At 39.6% G+C, this 19,327-nt stretch overlaps 1 protein-coding gene across 2 annotated transcripts; it reads right to left on the bottom strand.

The window, feature by feature from the left end:
• Nucleotides 1-1,934: 1,934 nt before the first annotated feature.
• dpydb (dihydropyrimidine dehydrogenase b) lies at nt 1,935-18,482 on the bottom strand. Of its 2 annotated transcripts, XM_012882798.3 has the most exons (25): nt 18,096-18,482; nt 14,248-14,358; nt 14,087-14,169; nt 13,109-13,196; nt 12,825-12,986; nt 12,396-12,592; nt 10,670-10,751; nt 10,474-10,561; nt 10,290-10,397; nt 9,334-9,503; nt 9,035-9,245; nt 8,625-8,809; nt 8,127-8,342; nt 6,490-6,654; nt 6,131-6,199; nt 5,935-6,018; nt 5,660-5,780; nt 5,427-5,546; nt 4,835-4,977; nt 4,319-4,373; nt 4,100-4,221; nt 3,761-3,904; nt 3,618-3,680; nt 3,430-3,507; nt 1,935-3,293 (listed from the first exon to the last, which is right to left on the bottom strand). In XM_012882798.3, exons 1-25 carry the CDS (start codon nt 18,138-18,140, stop codon nt 3,129-3,131), a joined length of 3,075 nt encoding a protein of 1,024 aa, XP_012738252.2. In that variant the 5' UTR covers nt 18,141-18,482; the 3' UTR covers nt 1,935-3,128. The 2 variants fall into 2 exon arrangements, with proteins under 2 accessions (XP_012738252.2, XP_021164406.2); XM_021308731.2 differs by lacking the exons at nt 12,825-12,986; nt 13,109-13,196; nt 14,248-14,358; nt 18,096-18,482.
• Between the last annotated feature and the right edge of the window lie 845 nt (nt 18,483-19,327).

The raw sequence follows: 19,327 nt of genomic DNA, 5'->3' as shown, positions 1-19,327 counted from the left end.
AATAGAAGCCAAAGCTAGAACTAGAATCACTGTATTCCCAGAGGTTGTTCCATCGTATTGTCATCAACACGGCTACAAGCTCCTCTGCATTGTATATGTACCCCATCCATAGTTCTTCTTCCATATGCTACTTAAAACTCAGGGACTGCTGTTGCAGCCCCAGTTTTCACACCCTTAAGATCCTTCGAGTAGTCACTCTGTACAGTATATATTTGTGTATATCTCCATTATAACTCCTGTCTGCATGAATGTAGTAGACTTGAGGTAAATCAGCACATTTGTCCCTTGCTTTATTATGCAGCAGCACCAGATCTGGAAACTGCGTGACCAGGATACATTTGAACAGATCAAGTCAGTTTGACATTTCAGCTGCTACTCCATTACTCTTCTGTTGAAAACTTGATTTATCCTGCCAAATCCTCTCCCAACAGGGTTCCAACACTTTTTTAAATGCATGCTTACTTGTATACCCCTTCTAAATCAACCAATAATTAGACTTTAATCACTTTCTTCTTTACCACAAGGGTATTTCTCCCCTCTCCATCTGGAGGGCACATACCAGTGATACCCTGACTGCTCCCAAGTATAACCTAAGAGCTCTGGGCTGAATGACATCCATGCAACTCTGTCACCACATATTTCTGCGTATCCTTCCATAAAGATGTAACTCAGTGAATGAAAATCCGTCACCAAATTCAATCCTGCCAGGCACCTAATGACATAATAAAATTTAGTATGTTCTGGTGCCACGTTTTTAACAAGTTCTCTCCATGTCAATCTACAAACTGCATTTCCAAAAAGCAAAAGCTGTCAACTCTCTCTAAGAGTATCATAATGTCTAACATCAATGTCTTGTCTAACTTTCTTATTTAAAAACAATGTAGCCTAACTTTTGTCATCCCTGCTGAGAATTTAAAACCCAATCGTTACCCGACTTTTCAACCTTCTTTATGCCCTCTTGCACTTTCCTTCTGAAAACAATGTTCATTCCTTCACCTTTTCCACAAAGAGATCCCTACTGGAACTCTTAAAAAAATATAATTTCTCACTACTGAAAATAAAGTAGGCCTAATTACACTCCCCTATGGCATACCGTTATCAGCTATGTATTAATCCAACAACTCATTTCCTATTTTAGCTTGGACAGTCCTCACTGTGACCTTTACCCAGATTATATTTTCCCTTCAGTCCCCATCCTTCTCAGTTTTTCAGATGACCTCCTTTCCACAATATGTTATACGTGCTTCCTCAACTTCAAAAAATGCTGCAGCAATCACTTTTCTATTTACTTGCTCTCTCCTCATCTAATCCACCAGACACAACACAGGATTTAGCATATTCATGCCACTCCCAAACTCACTCTGAAACTCAGCTAGTATCCCTTTTCTTTTCAGGAAGTTCACGAGTCTCATTGACCATGCGTCCCATTAGCTTGCCTTGCAGCTACATGATGTAAGGATAATGGGTCTATAGCTCCCAGATTTACTGGAATCCTTACCTGGTTTTCTAAGTGGACCTATTACTGCCTCCATCCAGGTCACACCTTATTTAAAAAAGCACAAGGAGTTTTTTGAACCCCCCATACCTCAGGTTCTCCAGCATCATATACTGTAACTCACTTCATCTTTATTTGGGGCTTCATACTAATTTTTAACCTTCTTGTCCTGTAACTTGGACCACATCAGCCATTTTTGTCCATACCAAATATGTCTGAGACATCCTTTCCTCCTTTATCCTAGTCATATTATCCATTAAATGAGAATATACATTCCAATGGGTGTGGGGTAATGCACACGACCCATGTAAAGAGGCCTCAGGTGTGCCCATGAACCAGTGTATGTTCTGATGACACTCCTATGACAGATTGAATGTACCTTAGGAAAATAATAATTCAGACAAGTGTTTAATATACATTTCATCAAACCACACATTTCTGCATTCATTTTATTTATTGGTCCAGATCAATATTGCTGTTCTAAATGTCATGTTTCTATCAGCTGCAAATGCAAAGTAAGACATGATAAGAAATTCCTTTATTGTCCCACAACGTGGACATTTGGGTGTGACAGTGGCAAAAGCAAATAGCATTACACACTGGAATCAGTAATGAAAAAGCAAGCCAATCTAATGTTAGTTCTAAAGCAGCAGAGAACAAACTTATCAGAAAGGCGAAAATAAAAACAAAAATAAAACAAGAGTAAGTATTGCACAATTATTGATAATATGGCATGTTCAGATAAAAATGAAATATTCACGTTAATCAGATGAAATAGAGAAAATCATAATGAATACCAGAAATAACAGCCTAAAAACATCAGTCAGTGTAATTATTCAATATGTTTCAATTAGTGACTTGAGTTACTGAAATAAATGAACTTTTCAATAATGTTCTAATTTATTGAACGTTACTGTAGATCTCAGAAAGCAGCAGACTTGGGGAATCTCCTGATAGGTTGACTTAAGACATTTGAATTACTTGAAGACACACCCGTGGATGCGTTCTTAAAGGTAGCACCTCAAACACACTGTTAACATAACGCTTTTCTCTCGCTACGTCACTAGAAGTTAAATAGAAATCAGCTGAGGGGATTTTGAACTTCTCTGCTCTATACTTGGGTACAAATTTCAACATGGCTGAAGGAGCCATTTGAACGTCTTTTGATTAAACATGTGCTCCACAACATAAGAGACATTGTGGCGACATTGGCTAATACTGGTAAAACAGATTATTTACAAAGAAACAAGTCATGTGCTGACCTGGGCTGAAAGGACACTTAGAAATGAAGAAGAACTTTTTCCAAAATCAACATAAAAATCCAGATTCCAGCTTTGGAACAGGGACAAATACCTCAATTTCTTTTGGAGAAATGTACTAGGCTCCTATTTAGAATGAAACTAAGATATGGTATGACATTTATGCCTTTCTTTATGTTTAGAAGAGGCAGGAGGATACTTGCAAGCCTGATACGCTGACTTTCTGTAAAAAGTACCCATTTAAAAAAAAAAAAAATCAATTTGGACGGGTTCTGATTTACTTTGACACCGTTTTGTAGAGCAGTTTGTTAAAACTAAAACTTAGAAATACCTGATCTCAACACTTAAAAGGTTTGTCATGGTTTATAATCCCTTTAGCAGACAGGACTAACTGGCACACCCCTGTTAGGTGCATGAGGTGTGGTCCTGGTGACCATCTGGATGCAGTCGATGATGGGACAGACACTGAGGCAAAGAGTGCAGCCTGTGCAGCTGTCCATCACAACAGGAAGGTGGGTCTCCGGGTCAAACTGTATCGCCTGGGCAGACGTGCAGAAATCACGTTAGAGTCTCTCCAACAAATAAAAACTGATAATGTAGCAGAACTCTAATAGTATATATCTTCTTTGAAAGCCAAGAAAAGGCAGTTGCCTGTTTAGTATCTGGCAGACTTACCTGGTATCCCGAGTCATTGCAAGTCATGTAACATTTACCACAGTTGATGCACATATCTTCATCTATCAGAGCCTGGACCTGAAATGACAAATATGTATTGCCTCAAGTCCTATTTATTTAGGATAAATGACTCACTAGTTTGTGTTTTAATTACGTCAAGCTCCAGTTTATGAATACAACTTGCGTACCTGCTCCATGTTGTTGAGTTCTCCGTATGCTCCGATGTACTGCAGCGCTCTGGCTATCACGTCCTACAAAAACAGAAAACTCTCTCAAACAAACCAAGGCTTAATCGATCATTCTGAGTCCCGCGTGGGAAAATGTCCCCCACCTTAACAGCAGGGACTGGTTTTTTGGGCTGGTTGACGCGGGTGGTTTCTGGCACATGTGGTTCACCAGTTTCTCTGATTTGTTTTTTGTACTTTGCAATGGCTTCGGTCCTCTGTTGCAAGTAGGGACCAAAGCTAGGCAGGCTCTACAAACACAGATAAATAAAAAAATAAACGGTGTTACGAAAAACTGGAGTCTAATAACTCTCGTTATTTTCAGTATTAATGATACATAAACGGCAAAAGATCTGATGGCTTTGCATCTACAAACAAAACAGCCAATCCTTTATAGATAATTATATTATTAAGGTATAAAGTGTAGTAAGATTATGCTGCTTCACCTTTCCGACCAGGTCTCCCAGTTTGAAAACGGGTTTTCCTTTCTGATGTTTTTCAGTTGGAGGGGACTGACCCTCCCAGTCCTTTAGCTCCAGGCTCTTCAGGTACAACAAGGCTTTCAGACCTAAACACACACTTATGCTAAACATGATGCTGGACTCACACAATCTAAAGCAACCTAACGATCATAAAGCGGTTCAAAATGAAATGGGATTACATACCAAGACAGTAATCCTCGATCAGTGTGAAATCCTGGTTCTGAATTGCGCTACACACCTGTTAGGCAGACAGAACAGGAGAGACGTTTGCGTATTAAAAACAGATTCTTTTATCTACAAAAAAGACCTTTCTAATGGGAATGCGTCGAATGAATCTGTGACCATTTAATGCCAACACAGCAGAATGAAGGGCCTTCATAAGCAGACAGATTTGACAGCTCCATTATTGTACCTTACCGTGATGAGTAAAACACACTGATTATGGGAGGAAAATTGACACTCCTAGCTGCTTCCTTCAACACTGACTATATTCCACACAACTACTGCATACCAATATGAATGATGGTGACACTATTGTTGGGAGAAATAGTAGCGCTATCTGTTAGCATCAGAGTAAAAATGCTGCAACTATGTTATCTCTGCTATTTTGTCGATGTGAGAAGTTACAATGTAAACAATAATCGTGTGGACGACTTTCGACATTAGGAGAAAAACTATTAAGAGTAATTTTGTTATTACTTGTAAGACTGAGGCTCCAGCATGGAGAAACTGGAGTCCGCTCTCTGCTGAGTCGATACCCCCGGTGGCCAGGATGGGAAAACCAGGGATTGCCTTGGCGATGGCCGACACGGCTTTCAGAGCGATGGGTCTGATGGCGTTACCTGCACACAGCACAGTTTAGAAAAGTAAATTATCCATTCAGACTGAGTCACTTTATACTTTTTCAATATTCTACTCTGTTACTGCAAAATAAAGACAACAAAAAAAAGATGTTTCTCATGCACGTATGCAAGAAGACCAATTCATTCCTAGGTATTTTAAAAACGCTCCATTGAATAAACATTGCATTCATTTGTTAATACTATGATCCACTATTTACTAATTAAAATATGTAAGTAACGTTCAATTTTACCATTGAATATGCTTACTAGCATCATCTCTTTCATGTTAACCTTTAGTTTATCACATTTTAAAAACAGGAGTTCATGAATATTCTTTCCAACCAAATGTTTCATGATTCAAAGCCGTGTACCTTTGGCCTACATTGTGTAATAATAAATTGTATCACATTGTTCTGTACTTTTTTTTAGAGGGTGGACGAGATATTTACCAGACACTCCTCCATATGTGGTACGTTTGCTTGCACCAACACTTGGCCAGGGAGAGCCATCCGCCTTCAGACCCATCAGACCGGAGACAGTGTTGGTGGCCGTCACTCCATCCGCCCCACCTACAAGACACGTGCAAGAAGAAACCCATTTCTGCTAGTTGTCCATCAGTAAAGTTACAGTTACTGGACAGCTAAAAAGAGGAGTGAGAAAAGTTGTGGCGAAAAGCCCCCACCTTCATGTGCAGCTTTGGCAATGTCAACGATATTGGTGACATTCGGTGTAAGTTTGGCAAAGAAAGGAATGGAAACTGCAGCACGCACCCACCGACAAATGTTTCGCACCAACACTGGATCCTGACAACACAACAAAGAGTCAGAAAATTACAAACAATAAATAAATTATAATTACAATATTTAAAAAAAGAAAATTACAAATACCAAAGTAGTTATTAGTTCTTTGTTTGAGAAACTGAACATCTAAATAACAATAATAATACTTCATGCATACCTGTCCACAGGCCAGTCCCATGCCCCTTTCTCCCATCCCATGAGGACACGACAGGTTGAGCTCCAATGCATCTGCTCCTGACTCCTAAACACACATATGCTTTAATCGTTTCCTTCTATTAGCGATGCCGCCATCAAAACACTGATCCCACCCTGTGAATGTGTAGATCAAATCATCAAACTGTGGACTGTCTCACCTCAGCCATCTTGGCAATAACTGTCCAGTCCTCCTTGTTGTAGCTGCACATTATGCTAGAGATCACAATCTGACAGAAAGACATGCAAATGCTCAATTTAAAACAAAACACATCTACACATAGGTTTGGAAACACAGAACCCACAAATATTCCCATTTTATCATCATTCCAATATCTGTATGTCTTACTGAGCAGTGTGAAGTGATCATCTTTCTGATACAGAGCATAAAGTAATATCGGAAATAAAATCTGTTGTTAAAATTAAACGTTGTTCAATAACAGCCTGAGATGGCTTAATATTAGCTTATGTTATTACAGAAAATGCATGGAGGAAAAGAAAAGCAAGACTTATCCTTTACATTGTTAGGGAAGTCCTTCTTCAGCTCAGTGACGGACCGACACCAATACGCTGCTGTTTTCTCACTGATGAGTTCAATGTTGAGGAAGGAGCCCATACCAGGTCCATACACAGGACCTGAGGTGGTACCCCGCACAATACGCGGGGACACGTTGGTCACCAGGTCCTACAGTAACACATTTTTACAGCCCAATCAGGTGGTTGCCCAGATATGAGTAAAGTTCTTGTCACTAGGTGACTATGAACTGAGTAAATGCCTAGAAGAAATCAATGCATAGATGTGGCAAAACTTTCTTCAATTGAATAAAAACAAAACTGAAGTAATAATTTTTGTACCAATAGAGAAGTGGTTACAGCTTCAGCTAGGAACCACTGATCAGGCCCGAAATCTGGGAGTAGTGATGGACTCAGACCTGAATCTCCAAAAGCATCTAAAGACAATTACAAGGTCAGTCTTCTATCACCTGAAGAACATTTCCAGGACTAAAGGACTAATGGCTCAGAAGGATCTAGAAAAACTAATCAATGCGTTTATTTTTAGTCGACTAGATTACTGCAATGGTTTTTTTCACAGGTCTGCCTAAAAAGTGGATCAGACAGCTGCAGCTGATCCAGAACGCTGCTGCCTGTGTCCTCACCAAGACTAAGAAAGTAGAGCACATCACCCCAGTTCTAAAGTCCTTACACTGGCTCCCTGTATCTCAGAGAATAGACTTTAAAATACTTCTGTTAGTCTATAAATCCCTGAATGGCTTAGCACATAAATACATCACAGACTTGTTATCAGTGCATCAACCCTCCAGACCACTAAGGTCTTCTGGCTCCAGCCTGCTCTGCAGAACCAGAACCAGAACTAAACACGGAGAAGCAGCATTTAGTTCCTATGCTCCACTTATCTGGAACAAACTCCCAGAAAACTGTAAAAGTGCTGAAAGCCTGAGTTCCTTTAAATCAAGATTAAAAACACATTTGTTTAGGATTGCCTTTGACTGTTCTAGTTAAACTGTTTTACTGAAACATCATTAGTTCAACTTTGTATTCCAACTGTTTTTAATGTTTGCTCTTAGTTTCTATTTTCCCATGTTCTATTTTGTTTCTACATTTTATTCTTACTTGCTTTTCTCTGTTTTTTCACTATAGTTTAGTCATGTAAAGCACTTTGCATTGTCTCTCTAATGAAATGTGCTATACTAATAAATTTGCCTTGCCTCTCTAAGAGGACTCTGAGAATATTTGTGAATACAGAAAAATTGGCCATAATTGAACTGCACACCTTCCAATCAATCAGATATCCCTTGAGAAATAGGCCAAAAGTTTGCTGATGCCTACAAACAGCAGTTTATTTCTCTACAAGCTTGCCTTATCCATGAATGTAAATATTTTTAGCCCCCGAGTGAAGTAAAGAATATTCATGGTAAATTCAAACTTCTTGTTTTTGGAAATTCTTGATGCTATTTTCTTACCCTTTAACCCTAAAAAAGAACAGTTAAAATGTATGATAAAAAGGCTAAAACCAACATGGCATTCGTGCTTATGATGAAAGTACATAACCTTTTGACCTGATTTTACCACAGAGGCTTCTGTAAAACATTTCTCTGCACTGGTTTGCAGTGAAAGCTGCTTTTCTCTGTGCCGTACCTTATCCAGTCCAAAGGTTTTGGTCAGAGCAAAGCCCCATCCCTGCTCAAAAGCTCGTCTGATCATGGCTGTGGTGGTGGTGGGAGGAGCAGAGGCCAGGCCGAACGGGTTGGGAAACTTCAGGCCGCAGACCTCCACACTGATGTCCACCTGATCTATCGCACTGTAGAACAATGGTAGCTTTGGGACGGCATCCACTGAATGTCCATACAGAGACTGGAAAAATAACAGAAGAACTATTACATTAAATCAGCCTGCACAAACCAGCAGTGCTTTTCTACAGCAGCCAGCATTATCATATCTGTTCAATTTGTCTAAAATAAGTCAAGCAATTCTCAAGTGTAAATAGAAGGGAGCATCCTTCAGTAAATCTCTCGAATCAAAGAAACCAAAGGTATGGCACAACGTTAAGGTTGTCTATACAGCTAAAGCAACGTGTGGACACATTTGATCCAGATTGGTTCAGGAATCAGTGAGAGATGTGGGGGACAGATTTACCTGCATGTATCTGTGCATGTGCCACGAAGCCTGTTTGCCATCATTCACCGACTCCACTGTGGTGTTTGCCAAACCAGCAACGTCTCCCCCTGCAAACACCCAGGGCTCGCTGGTCTGCATGGTTTCCGTGTTCACCTCCGGAGTGCCCCACCGGCTCAGCTTCAAAGGAGCCATGGCTTTAGTCACTACAAAGACAGACAAAGGTACATCAGAAAAGGTGAGATTTAGATATTTTTCTAGGTAACATTGCACATCAAAAGTCTTCTATCAAGTGCATTTTTGTCACAAACCTTAAATAATTACATCTTTGATTACTACCAATGTTAAAAAAGTAAATTCTTTTTAATGTTTATGTTTTATTTGGAATTACCATAACATAAAAAGGACATGATGCTTTATAGATAGCTTACCTTGTGGGTCACTCAGCATGGATCCAAAGGCACTAATAATGTAATCAGCCTTCAGCCTGATAATTTGATCCTCATCCTCCAGCCAATCACCGCTCTCGGTCTGCTCGGTGCGACAGAACTGCAGGCCGGCGATCTTCCCATTCTTCACGACGACCTCTCGCGGAGACAGGAAGGGCAGGAACTCACACTTTTCCTCTTTAGCCAGCTCCATCTGGCAAAGCAGAAACAACACATGTAATGAGTAAATTCTCCGTTTTTAAATCGTTGCGTCTGCTCATCTGTCTGAGCCCCGGTCATACCTCCTCGGGGACGGCTCTGATGTTGGTGAATCCTTTCCTGAAGCAGACGAAGACTCTCCTGGCTCCGCAGCGGAGAGCCGAGGTGGCGCAGTCGAAGGCAGTGTCGCCGGCCCCCAAAACAATCACCACTCCCTTTAACTCCGGGAGGGCAGAGCGACACTGACACATGCCTACACAGCATCCCATAAACACAGCGTTATTTCCCCCCTGATCAGTGGCATTTAATGATAAACCTAGCCAAACTAAACTGTACTCATTCCCCTTGAACCTTTTCAAAATGTGCCCATGTTATGAGGACAAACATGGAGGTATGTTATTAGTATTTTCTGAGAAAGACATGGTGTGAAACACAAAGCACTGCATTCTTCTGAAGTGGAAAGAAAACTGCATAGTTTTCGCTTTTTTAAAAAGAAAAATCTTCTAAATCGAATCAAACGCAACTAATTGGTTTCAGAGTAATAAAGTGTGTGTAATTTTGTCTCAGTATGAAAACAGCTGTTCCTTAAAGCCTTATGGGAGAATATTATTGGTCAATCGGGGCAATAAAACTGATTGAAAATATGTGACAAAATGTGAAATGCAAAAAAAATTAAATGGGAGTGAATACTTTTCACGTACACTATAAAGAAAAAAACAACACACTTGATTTGAAAGTTTTGTTGCCAACATTGTACATGTGACAAACTCCTTACGCAATTAAGATTTAAATTACTTGTCATTATTCAGTATTGGTGAAATTTACAGCTTGAATTCTGGGTGTTTAATTTCTGAAACCAATAAGTTGTGACTTGCTTTGAATTGTACATAGCTACTGTAGGTGGCCAGCATTTTTACGTAAGCCGCATAATTATTTTTAAAAAAGAGAAACAAACAGGAAATGACATCATATTATGTCTTTTCAAATGTTCCCTTTAAGTAAGCAAGTAGCCGGACCATACAGCTCGACCTCACAGTACCTTTCTTGCTGGCAGAAGCCACCATAGGCAGAAAGTCTTTGGAAGTGAAAAAGCCTTGGTCCATAGTTAAGCCCTGGAAGATCTTAGCCCTGTTAGCCTGAGGGAGACCTGGAGCAGTGCACACATACACAGACATTTACAAACCTCATGGTTATAATGTGAATCCTGAGTGGACCGAACTCACCAATCCCAATGAAGACAGCCTTAAAGCCCTCCTCATTCAGGGATGAAAGGCTCATTCCATCAACACCTAAACCTTTCTCACAAACCACCTGCGTAGAACACAGCAAACACGGACATTTTAATACAAGTGTGTAGATGTCACAACTCCTGAATAATTATGACGATTAAAGTACGTCATGAGATGCCAAAGGTAATACCTTCACTCCTAGGTCCTTCATCAAATCAACTTCGAACTGGACAACTTCATACGGGAGCCTGAACTGAGGGATCTCTGATGTGCTGCGCCAACAAGAACAGACACATTTAGCTCTTAGGGTTTCCTTGTTTTCATCGGTACTTTTCTGACACTGTCCAACACAACACACACTTTACACGAGACAACAACATGTCATTTTTACAGTTAACAAACAGTGTGGCATGCCTTTTTATATAGCTTCCCTTCTTCAATACTTTATAGAAGCACCTTTTGCTGCAACTAGAGCTGCAAGCCCTTTTGGGTCATTTTTATCAATTTTTCTTAAAAATATCTGAGTCAGGTTATATTAGTCTGACACATTTGAAATGAATAAGCTTTGATCTAAGGCATTCTGTTGTCTGTCTATATGTATGTTTATGGTCATTTTTCTGCTGGAAAGTGAACCTCCACCCCAGTGTCAGGTTATTATCAGTGTTTTACAGGTTTTCTTTAAAGACTACCCTGTTTTCTACTACGGGCATCTTTCTATAAACTCTGACCAGCTTCCCTATTCCTCCTGAGAGAAATCCTCCCCACAGCAGGATATTTTGTAGTCTTGCCAAGAGGCTCAGTTTGGATCTCATCTGACCAGAATACTTTCTTCCATTTGCCAGCTGTGTCTTCTATGTGGCTTGTGGCAGAATGTAAATGTAACGTCTTTCTTCTTGCCACTTTTTTACCCTAAATTAAAGACTTGTGGGTTACCTGTCTAACAGTTGTCCTAGCAACAGCTTCTCCCACCTGTAGGTCTCTGCAGCTCCTACAGCTGTAATGCACATCTTTGGTGCTTCTCGGATTATTGTTCTCGTTGCTCTGGCTGTTAGTTTTGGTAGATGGCAATGAAAAGTTGCCATTCGGGTGACTTCTGATGACAGTTCATTGCACTGGATTTTTAGAGATGTCAGAGTAAAGGGGATTTAATACTAATGTACACCACACTTTCCAGATTTCTTTCAATAAAAAATGTTTAAAACAACCCCTTTGGCTGAGAGCTATGGTTGTAGTTTAAAACTGAAACAGTTTCTGAGGATCAGTTGTGTAGCAAAAATGGATCTAAAAATAAGTAAAATGTTCTTAAAGTTAGTGTGTTTGTCCTTGATTTGAGCAGGTAAATAAAATTATCTGCCAGTGGGATGAGTATTTTGACCCCTAAAATAAGATAATTAGACATCCTGGACTTGAAATAAGATGATGGAGATGAGTTGTTCCTATTTTAAGTGCAAAAATCTTATTCCATTGGCAAATCATCTTATTAACCTGCTCAAATCAAGGACAAATGCACTAATTTTAAGAACATTTTACTTATTTTTAGGTTTGTTTTTGCAGTTAATGGATCACCACTATTTATTTAATTCAATGGGATTGTGTTTTGCTGTTCATTTTATATTGTTGAGTCTTACTAAGTTATGTTTTTAACTCTGTTATGTGTTTACATTTTAAACCTATCCATGTAACCAAAAGCCTAACCTATAAGCAAAGATGTTGCAAATCAGCTAAGACGTCAAAAAGTGCTCCGCTTTTGTTGACGTCAAACACCTGTTTTTATAGAAATACACTCATGATGAATGATATGAAGCAAAACCTTTTTGGTGTGAACTTTCCTATGATTTCAGCAATGCCACCCAGTATAAATAAATAAAAGCCCCTTTTACCAGTAGATGCCCGCTAAGTCGGTAATGTTTTAATACCTCAGTCCTCCGATGTACTTCTGCTTTTCAAATATCGTGATATTATCATAGCCCAGGCGGGCCAGGAAAGAAGCACAACTGATTGATGCTGGGCCGCAGCCAATCAGAGCAATGGGAGCGTGGTAGGACTCTGGCATCTCATTGGCTGGTGGGAGCTCTGGGTTCCTGATTTGAGGGATGCCCATTTTGCTGAACACCTGTGAAGAGATGCAAAGAAGCCTGCATTAGCACCATTACTTCCTGCTTGCCAATATAACTGTAGACTATGAAGTAATTGGACAGAGCAAGAAGAAGGACTTTGAGCTTCGGTAATGTAGAATACAATAAGGAAAAAAAAGAACTGGTTAAGAACTAAAATGTTGGCGACCGCTGTGTGGTCATCACAGCAGCTGAGTGTTAGTGTGACTCCTGAGCAGCGGACATTTATACCTCGGTAGCAAACTGCTGCAATCCTCCGATGTTAATGGGTCCTTCTTCAGAGGCGTACAGGTTGCAGCCCCCGACACACAGCTCTGATGTGGGACAGACCATCCCGCAGGTCAGCCCCAGAGGGTTGTCAGAGAGGATGGCCCGCGCCGCCCCATAGTAGTTCTGTTACACAGACGCACGGACCCCTTTAGCACTCTTTTTACCTCGTTCCCTGTCTTTATATATGACGAGAGAAGAATCTTGTAGTGTTCAATGGTGAGACAGTGCTTGTTTTGATATGATACCTTGTTTGCAATGCTTGTGATAAATGACTTGATGTCAATGTTTGTTGGGCAGCTCTTCTGACAAGGAGCATCAGCACATTTTAGGCACCTAAGAACAGATCGTGGTTCATGTTCTTATACTCATCAAGTTAAGCACACATGTCACGGCATATAGAGAACCAAGAACAGTTATCAAAAAAAAAATGTATTTAGATGCATTAATACTTAAATGTTTTTAAGGGTATCATGCAAATTCAAAAATATTCAACAAATACAAAGTATGCTACAATCCACCACATCATCACCATTAGCTTTAATTAGTATGTTTAATTGTAAAAGGGAAACAAAATAGACATATTTTAAGAAACTGTTAACCAATCAGTTATTAAACTTTGAGAGACAAGACTTTTAGTACCTTCTGATATTCTTGTGAACTAAATTCAAAGTATTTTTTTAACATGCAAATAACTATGAACATAAGCAAACAGTAGCAAGAAAATCTAAAATAAAATGATAAAAATTATATAGTAATAAGGATATTTTTAACCATGTTATGAAGAATGTAAGTCTATCTGAATAATGCAGTAAATTCATTGGAAAATGAGCCAAAAAGCTCATGTCCAGCATGAAGAACATTTACTTTACTGATTTTGTTTAGGCTGTAATAACGATATAACGCATGTTTAGTTCTTTGAGTTATGAATTAGCCTGAGACAGCTGAATTCTTACTGCAAAGGCAAAAAGAAATGTACTGTTTTTAGCATGAAGAGTTACATGTTCCAAGGTAATTATTTACTTGAAACATGCAGGGACTGTACCATGCAATAATTACAATCTGCCTGTACAAGCAAAACCATTTTTTCTGTATTAGCACCAATCGTTGTTACATATGAAGGCCAAACTCTCCAATTCAGGATTGTAAGGTTTATTTTTGTTTCTAGTATAGTAGCATACTGTATAATAATTTAATTAAGAAAACTTAATACTGTTTCTTTTTACCGCAGTGCTTCCCGGAGAGCTCCTCTCTCGCTCAGCGTCGTGTGCTTGATGTCATCAAAGTTGTTCTCTAACTTAATACAAGACTGACAACAATAAGAGAAGATGAGTAAAGTGCCCACATCACTAAAACACCGTCAGTGTCAGTCGGGCATGCTTCTTACATCGCAGCTCTTCTCAGGGTTTCTCTTCCAGTGTTTCTTCTCTTTCTTTTTGCTGGCAGTGGAAACGATCTGAGCATGGCTCTTCACTCTGGGATTCAGAGCCAGGATGCTCTGAAAAGAAGGACATTTGCCAACATGTCAAAAAGTAAAATTTCAATTATTCTAGAGTCTAACAGATTAGTCAGTTATTTACTTTTACCTATTTGTGTAGTGAAGGCTCATTATACTTGTGTTTATATTACAATGCCAAAATATGGGATTTGATCAGAAAATACAGTTGGTGTTCAATAAATTAGAACGTCATAGAAACGTTTATTAATTAAAATAAGTAAATTTAATAAATCAAACACGTAATATTGATTAATTACACACACACTGACATTTTTAAGCTTTCACATTTATTTATAGTGATTTTCTACTAAAAGCTAATAAAAACATTTAATATTGAAATATAACATCAGACCAATGGAAAAAATAAATTTTTAATAGAGAAAAGTGTTTAATAACTGCATAAAGCTTGTTATTTTTAAAAGGTACCTTTAATATGACAAATGAACCTCATTGGAATACATCTAATTTACTGCATATGACCACGTTTTTACTCCAGTAAAATAAATGATTGTCATGTTGTGACTGGGGTGGTTTGTATTACCTATCCCACAAAGTGAGCAGAGCGCTCATTGACTTATATCCTGCTTGTTTATTTTCCTCAAAGAGAAATGGGGGATAGTATAATCTTTTCTTGCCACTTTTGAATCATCCTTTAGTGAATCTAGGTTGTCGTTTGTTGTTTACAATTCAAAACCTAATTTAAAACCCGTAAAGGAGTACAATAATATTTACTTAACTGGGAGACGGCCTTACTTTAAATAAGCCTGAATGTAAAGCACATGGTGATCTGCTGGTAAAAGACTACAAAACATTCTTGGAAGGGAGACCCATTGACTGGCTGGGTTACATGTGATATCTGAGCTGCAAGGTCGCTGTGCCGAAGGGAAGCGACCTGTTGTTCTTTTCAATGTATATTAACAGAAATGAACATTTGAACTTTTGCTCCTGCATACAATAATCAGCTTTCTGCCTGTAAAGACTCCTCGTGCGTTTGTTTTTCTAAACGCTGGTGTAACCTAATGCATGCTCCACTCAGTGGCCCAAGCTGAAGCCTGAGCCGGTTTCCTCCGGTCAATATCATCGCAGCATTACCAAGAAGTTCTTCACTATTTGCTTTACGCTTAAAATCTGTGCAAATGCAGACTTTTAACGTTCACTGATGTTGTTCCACTGACTCCTGCTCACATCTGTGCACAAGTTAGTGCTGATCCCCCAGCTCACGTGCACACTCAACTCTCCAGCCCCTCAGCACGTGCTACTTCCCTACGATTTCTACATGAATCACATGGCTTGTTAGGTGACTCATTCACTAATCTTACACTGTTTGTGGCGTGTCCTGCTGCTAAACGTGGTAGTGCCAGAGCACAGTACCGGCTGAGGACAGGAGAAGACGTTTTTTTAACGACTGGCCTAAATTAAATCTATGAATAAAAACACGAAAAATAATACTTCTGCTATTTATTCATGTTAAGGTTGTCAAAACGGTGTTAATCGCAACTAAAGAAGCAAAATAAATACAACATTCCTTCGGTTTCTTTGACTGCACAGTTTATGGTGTAGTGTTTGTGTGAACACCACAGTCACCGGTGTCATTAATTCAGCTTCAGTATTTTCATACATGAGTATATAAACACTCAGGTGGAATCTCAGGTTTCCAGATTAGCTGCAAAACTCTCCTTTTTTTCTAACGTGTCCTGTCTGGCAGTGTAGCACTAAGAACTGCTGTCTTAATGCCAAAGAGAGCCCAAACGATTTCCTTCCACTGGTGGAGCATTACTACTTTTGCTGTAGAGCCCCGCTTCATACTGGATATTATTTTGGTATTATTTCAAATTTACTGGACACGGAAACAGAAAAATAAAAGAGGAAATAAAAAAAGAAAGAGAAAAGGGTGAGGCAAAATGTTAAATGGGAGAAAAGGTGACAAAAATAGATCAGAGGAAAAAAGGAGAGTGCAAGAGTTTTGGATAACTAGATTTTCATAAATGTGATGGATAAAATAGAGCAAGGCAAAATTTGAAATACCTCCAACTTTCACATTCAAACTTTGGGTTCCTTTATTTTCATGTGATAACATCATTACAGTTGTCTTTTCTTGGTTTGAGTACTGCTGCTCCCACTTTAATCCTTTAAATCGATGGATTTAGAGGATGGGAAGACTGGGAGTGGTGTTAATAGCAAATGAAAAACAGTACAAGTACAAACCCAGAAAAGAAGGTATTTTTTTTTATTGGTGAAGTGATTTCATAGGAAGAGTTAAGAACTTATTCTGCTCTGTTAACATGCAAAATAACTCCCTGTTGAGGTCTGTTATCTTTGCACTTACAAGGAATTTGACGTGGTGTTGATGGTGCAGACAAAATAGATATATATACAATAAAAATTAGTAAGTCTTACAACTTTTGTCTATTCACTGCTCCAGAGATATGGAGAATACAGGAAATTATTGTCATATGTAGAACACGGCCAGAACTTTTGGACCAATCAGTGTCTTTTGAAAGTTACTCAAAACATCTGGGCTGAAAACTGCTTTTAACTTTTGAGAAAGACTGTACGCTCGGCTCCTTGTGATGTTACCCAGTTTTTTAACGCCATGCTTTCCCACTTTTTTGTGAGACATTCAAAGATGAACTGAGCTGAGAAGCAGAAAGTAGGAGACCAAAGAAGACAGGGAGACACAGAGGACCAGGTAACAGACCTGAACATAGTACATGTGCATCTGAACAGTTTTAGTTTTAGCCCGCTCCTGTCCAAATACTTATGACTGTATCCCCAACCAAATTATAGTGCACCATGTAATACACCAGGAACATTAAGTAACTTTGGTATATTGTAGAATACATCCAATAAACATAAAAGATTTTGATTCTTAATAAGAAAAAAAAGATGACAAAGTAAGCCTTTCATGAATTCTTGAACAGAAAAGGTTCAGAGTAAATATGAAAAAATGAAGGAACGTTAAGTAAACCACAGTAAAGCCACTACAGTGTATGTCTAATACAAAAAATGCTAAACCAGCCTGAATCTTTTCACAAAAGGAAATGATTCACTAAATAAATAAATTAGCAGAGAGTTTCACGGTAGACCCAAAGTTGCTTCTTGCCCGCCACAGATAACAGCCACAGTGCAGACGGAGGGGCTGGCTGCCGGGTCAGAGAGCACAATGGGTCAGAGACTGATCACCCACTTAATGTCAGCGATCCTGCATCATGGCCGACTAACATGACCAACTCTGATCGAGTGAACCTTGTACGTGTAATTACAAAATGGATGCCTTTCTCAGGGAGTGCAAAGGAAATTCCCAAAATATTTTGGGATTTTCCTTTGCACTCTCTGAGAAAGGCATCCATTTTGTCGTCCCCTGACAATAAGCAGCAGCTTATAAAATGCTTTATTTCGCCTAACATGTTAGCAGTTCTGTTACAAAATTAAGAAAAGGTAAACTAAACTACACAGAACATTTCCTGCGTAGGATACAGAAAGCTTTGTCAGCGAATTCCAGAGCATGAAAGAAAAAAGTGCACACAGACATTGTGCATATGGTGAGGGGGGCAAAAAGACGGTGCGCTCCGGACCCTGGCAAAGCTGTCAGCTGGCCTGAGTATACAGAGAAAGCCCTCTGATCTACTAAATTCATAATGCACACTGTATGCCTTACATATTTGATCATATAGAAAGTATAAATATTGTACTGATTTTAATAACAATGCAAACAAAGAGTGGATGCAGCAGATTACCTCGATGTCTGGAAGATCTTTACTCAACCCGACGTGTCTGTTCATCTTCAGAAATAAGAGCTTTACTTTCTAGATGCAAATCTGGAGAAGATCCTGGGTTTTTAGCCGTGGATTAGACGTCCGAAGCACTGTCCGGGACGGCCAAGCTCACAGGAGGTATTCTCTGAAAAGAGGTCGTGTATTTGACCAACCCACTCACTTCCCCACAGGGAGCTTAGATTACAGTCTGACGTCTCAGAGGTGCCAAGGTTGCTTATTGGATAAGGCGGGAAAACAATCATCAAATGGTGATGTTATCACTTTCTGAGCTTCAAAGTTCAGCAGAGTCAGGGAAAAAAAGCAAGTTTCCGGGTACAACGCACTTGGGCACTGCACAAGTCAAACAAGTAAACATCTGTTGCAGGCTCCTCCTCTGAAGGGGAGTGGAGCTCTGGCTGAACGTTTTCTACTTTCACATTCAATGAGGAAGTCTGGACTTAACCCATTCCTGATACGTCTGCACTTACACCCATCCACGGTTCAGTCCTGCTCGTCATTGCGGGGTCACGTGGGGTCATGGCCCATAGACGAGAGGCGGGTTACACCCTGAAACCACAAATACACAGAAAGAGTGAAGGAGCAGGACCTTCTTGATGCAAGGCAACAGAGCTAACCACTGTGTCACCATGCAGCCCCTCCAACACGTACAATGCCTTTGGTAAAGTATTCCCACCCAAAGTCAAAAGTCAGTCCTCAAGAACCAGTGTCCAGTATGTTTTATATGTTACCCCGATCCAACACACCAGAATCTTAAATAAGTGTTCACTAGCAGGCCTCTGCAGAGTTAGGCGTCATGTTAAACAGTTCATTCGGCCATTTGAATCAGCTGTGTTGGAGCAAGGACGCATCTAAGACCTGCAGAGGTGTCCCGAGGACACCAGTCCTCAGGGCCTGGTGTCCTTGGGACACCTCTGCTTTAAACTTTCACATTTTGTTATGTGGAAACCACAAACTTTGTGTATCGCAAAACATCATGAGTACCTTGTGTAATGTGATAAGATTGTGTGATAGACCAAAACTGTTTCCAAAACACTTTACAAATAAAATCCTGAAAACTGATTGGTGTCCCTAATTGATGTAACTGAGGGATAGAAGAGTGCTCTGACAGATGTTCAAAGTTTGGGGTATCTTTTATAGCCCAACCCAGGAAACGTCTCCACAGTTTCATCCCTGAGACGTCTGCTGTGCTCCTT

This window comes from Fundulus heteroclitus, unplaced genomic scaffold (genome assembly GCF_011125445.2).
Source record: "Fundulus heteroclitus isolate FHET01 unplaced genomic scaffold, MU-UCD_Fhet_4.1 scaffold_94, whole genome shotgun sequence".
Lineage (NCBI taxonomy): Eukaryota > Metazoa > Chordata > Actinopteri > Cyprinodontiformes > Fundulidae > Fundulus > Fundulus heteroclitus.
This window is presented reverse-complemented; position numbering and strand designations above follow the sequence as displayed.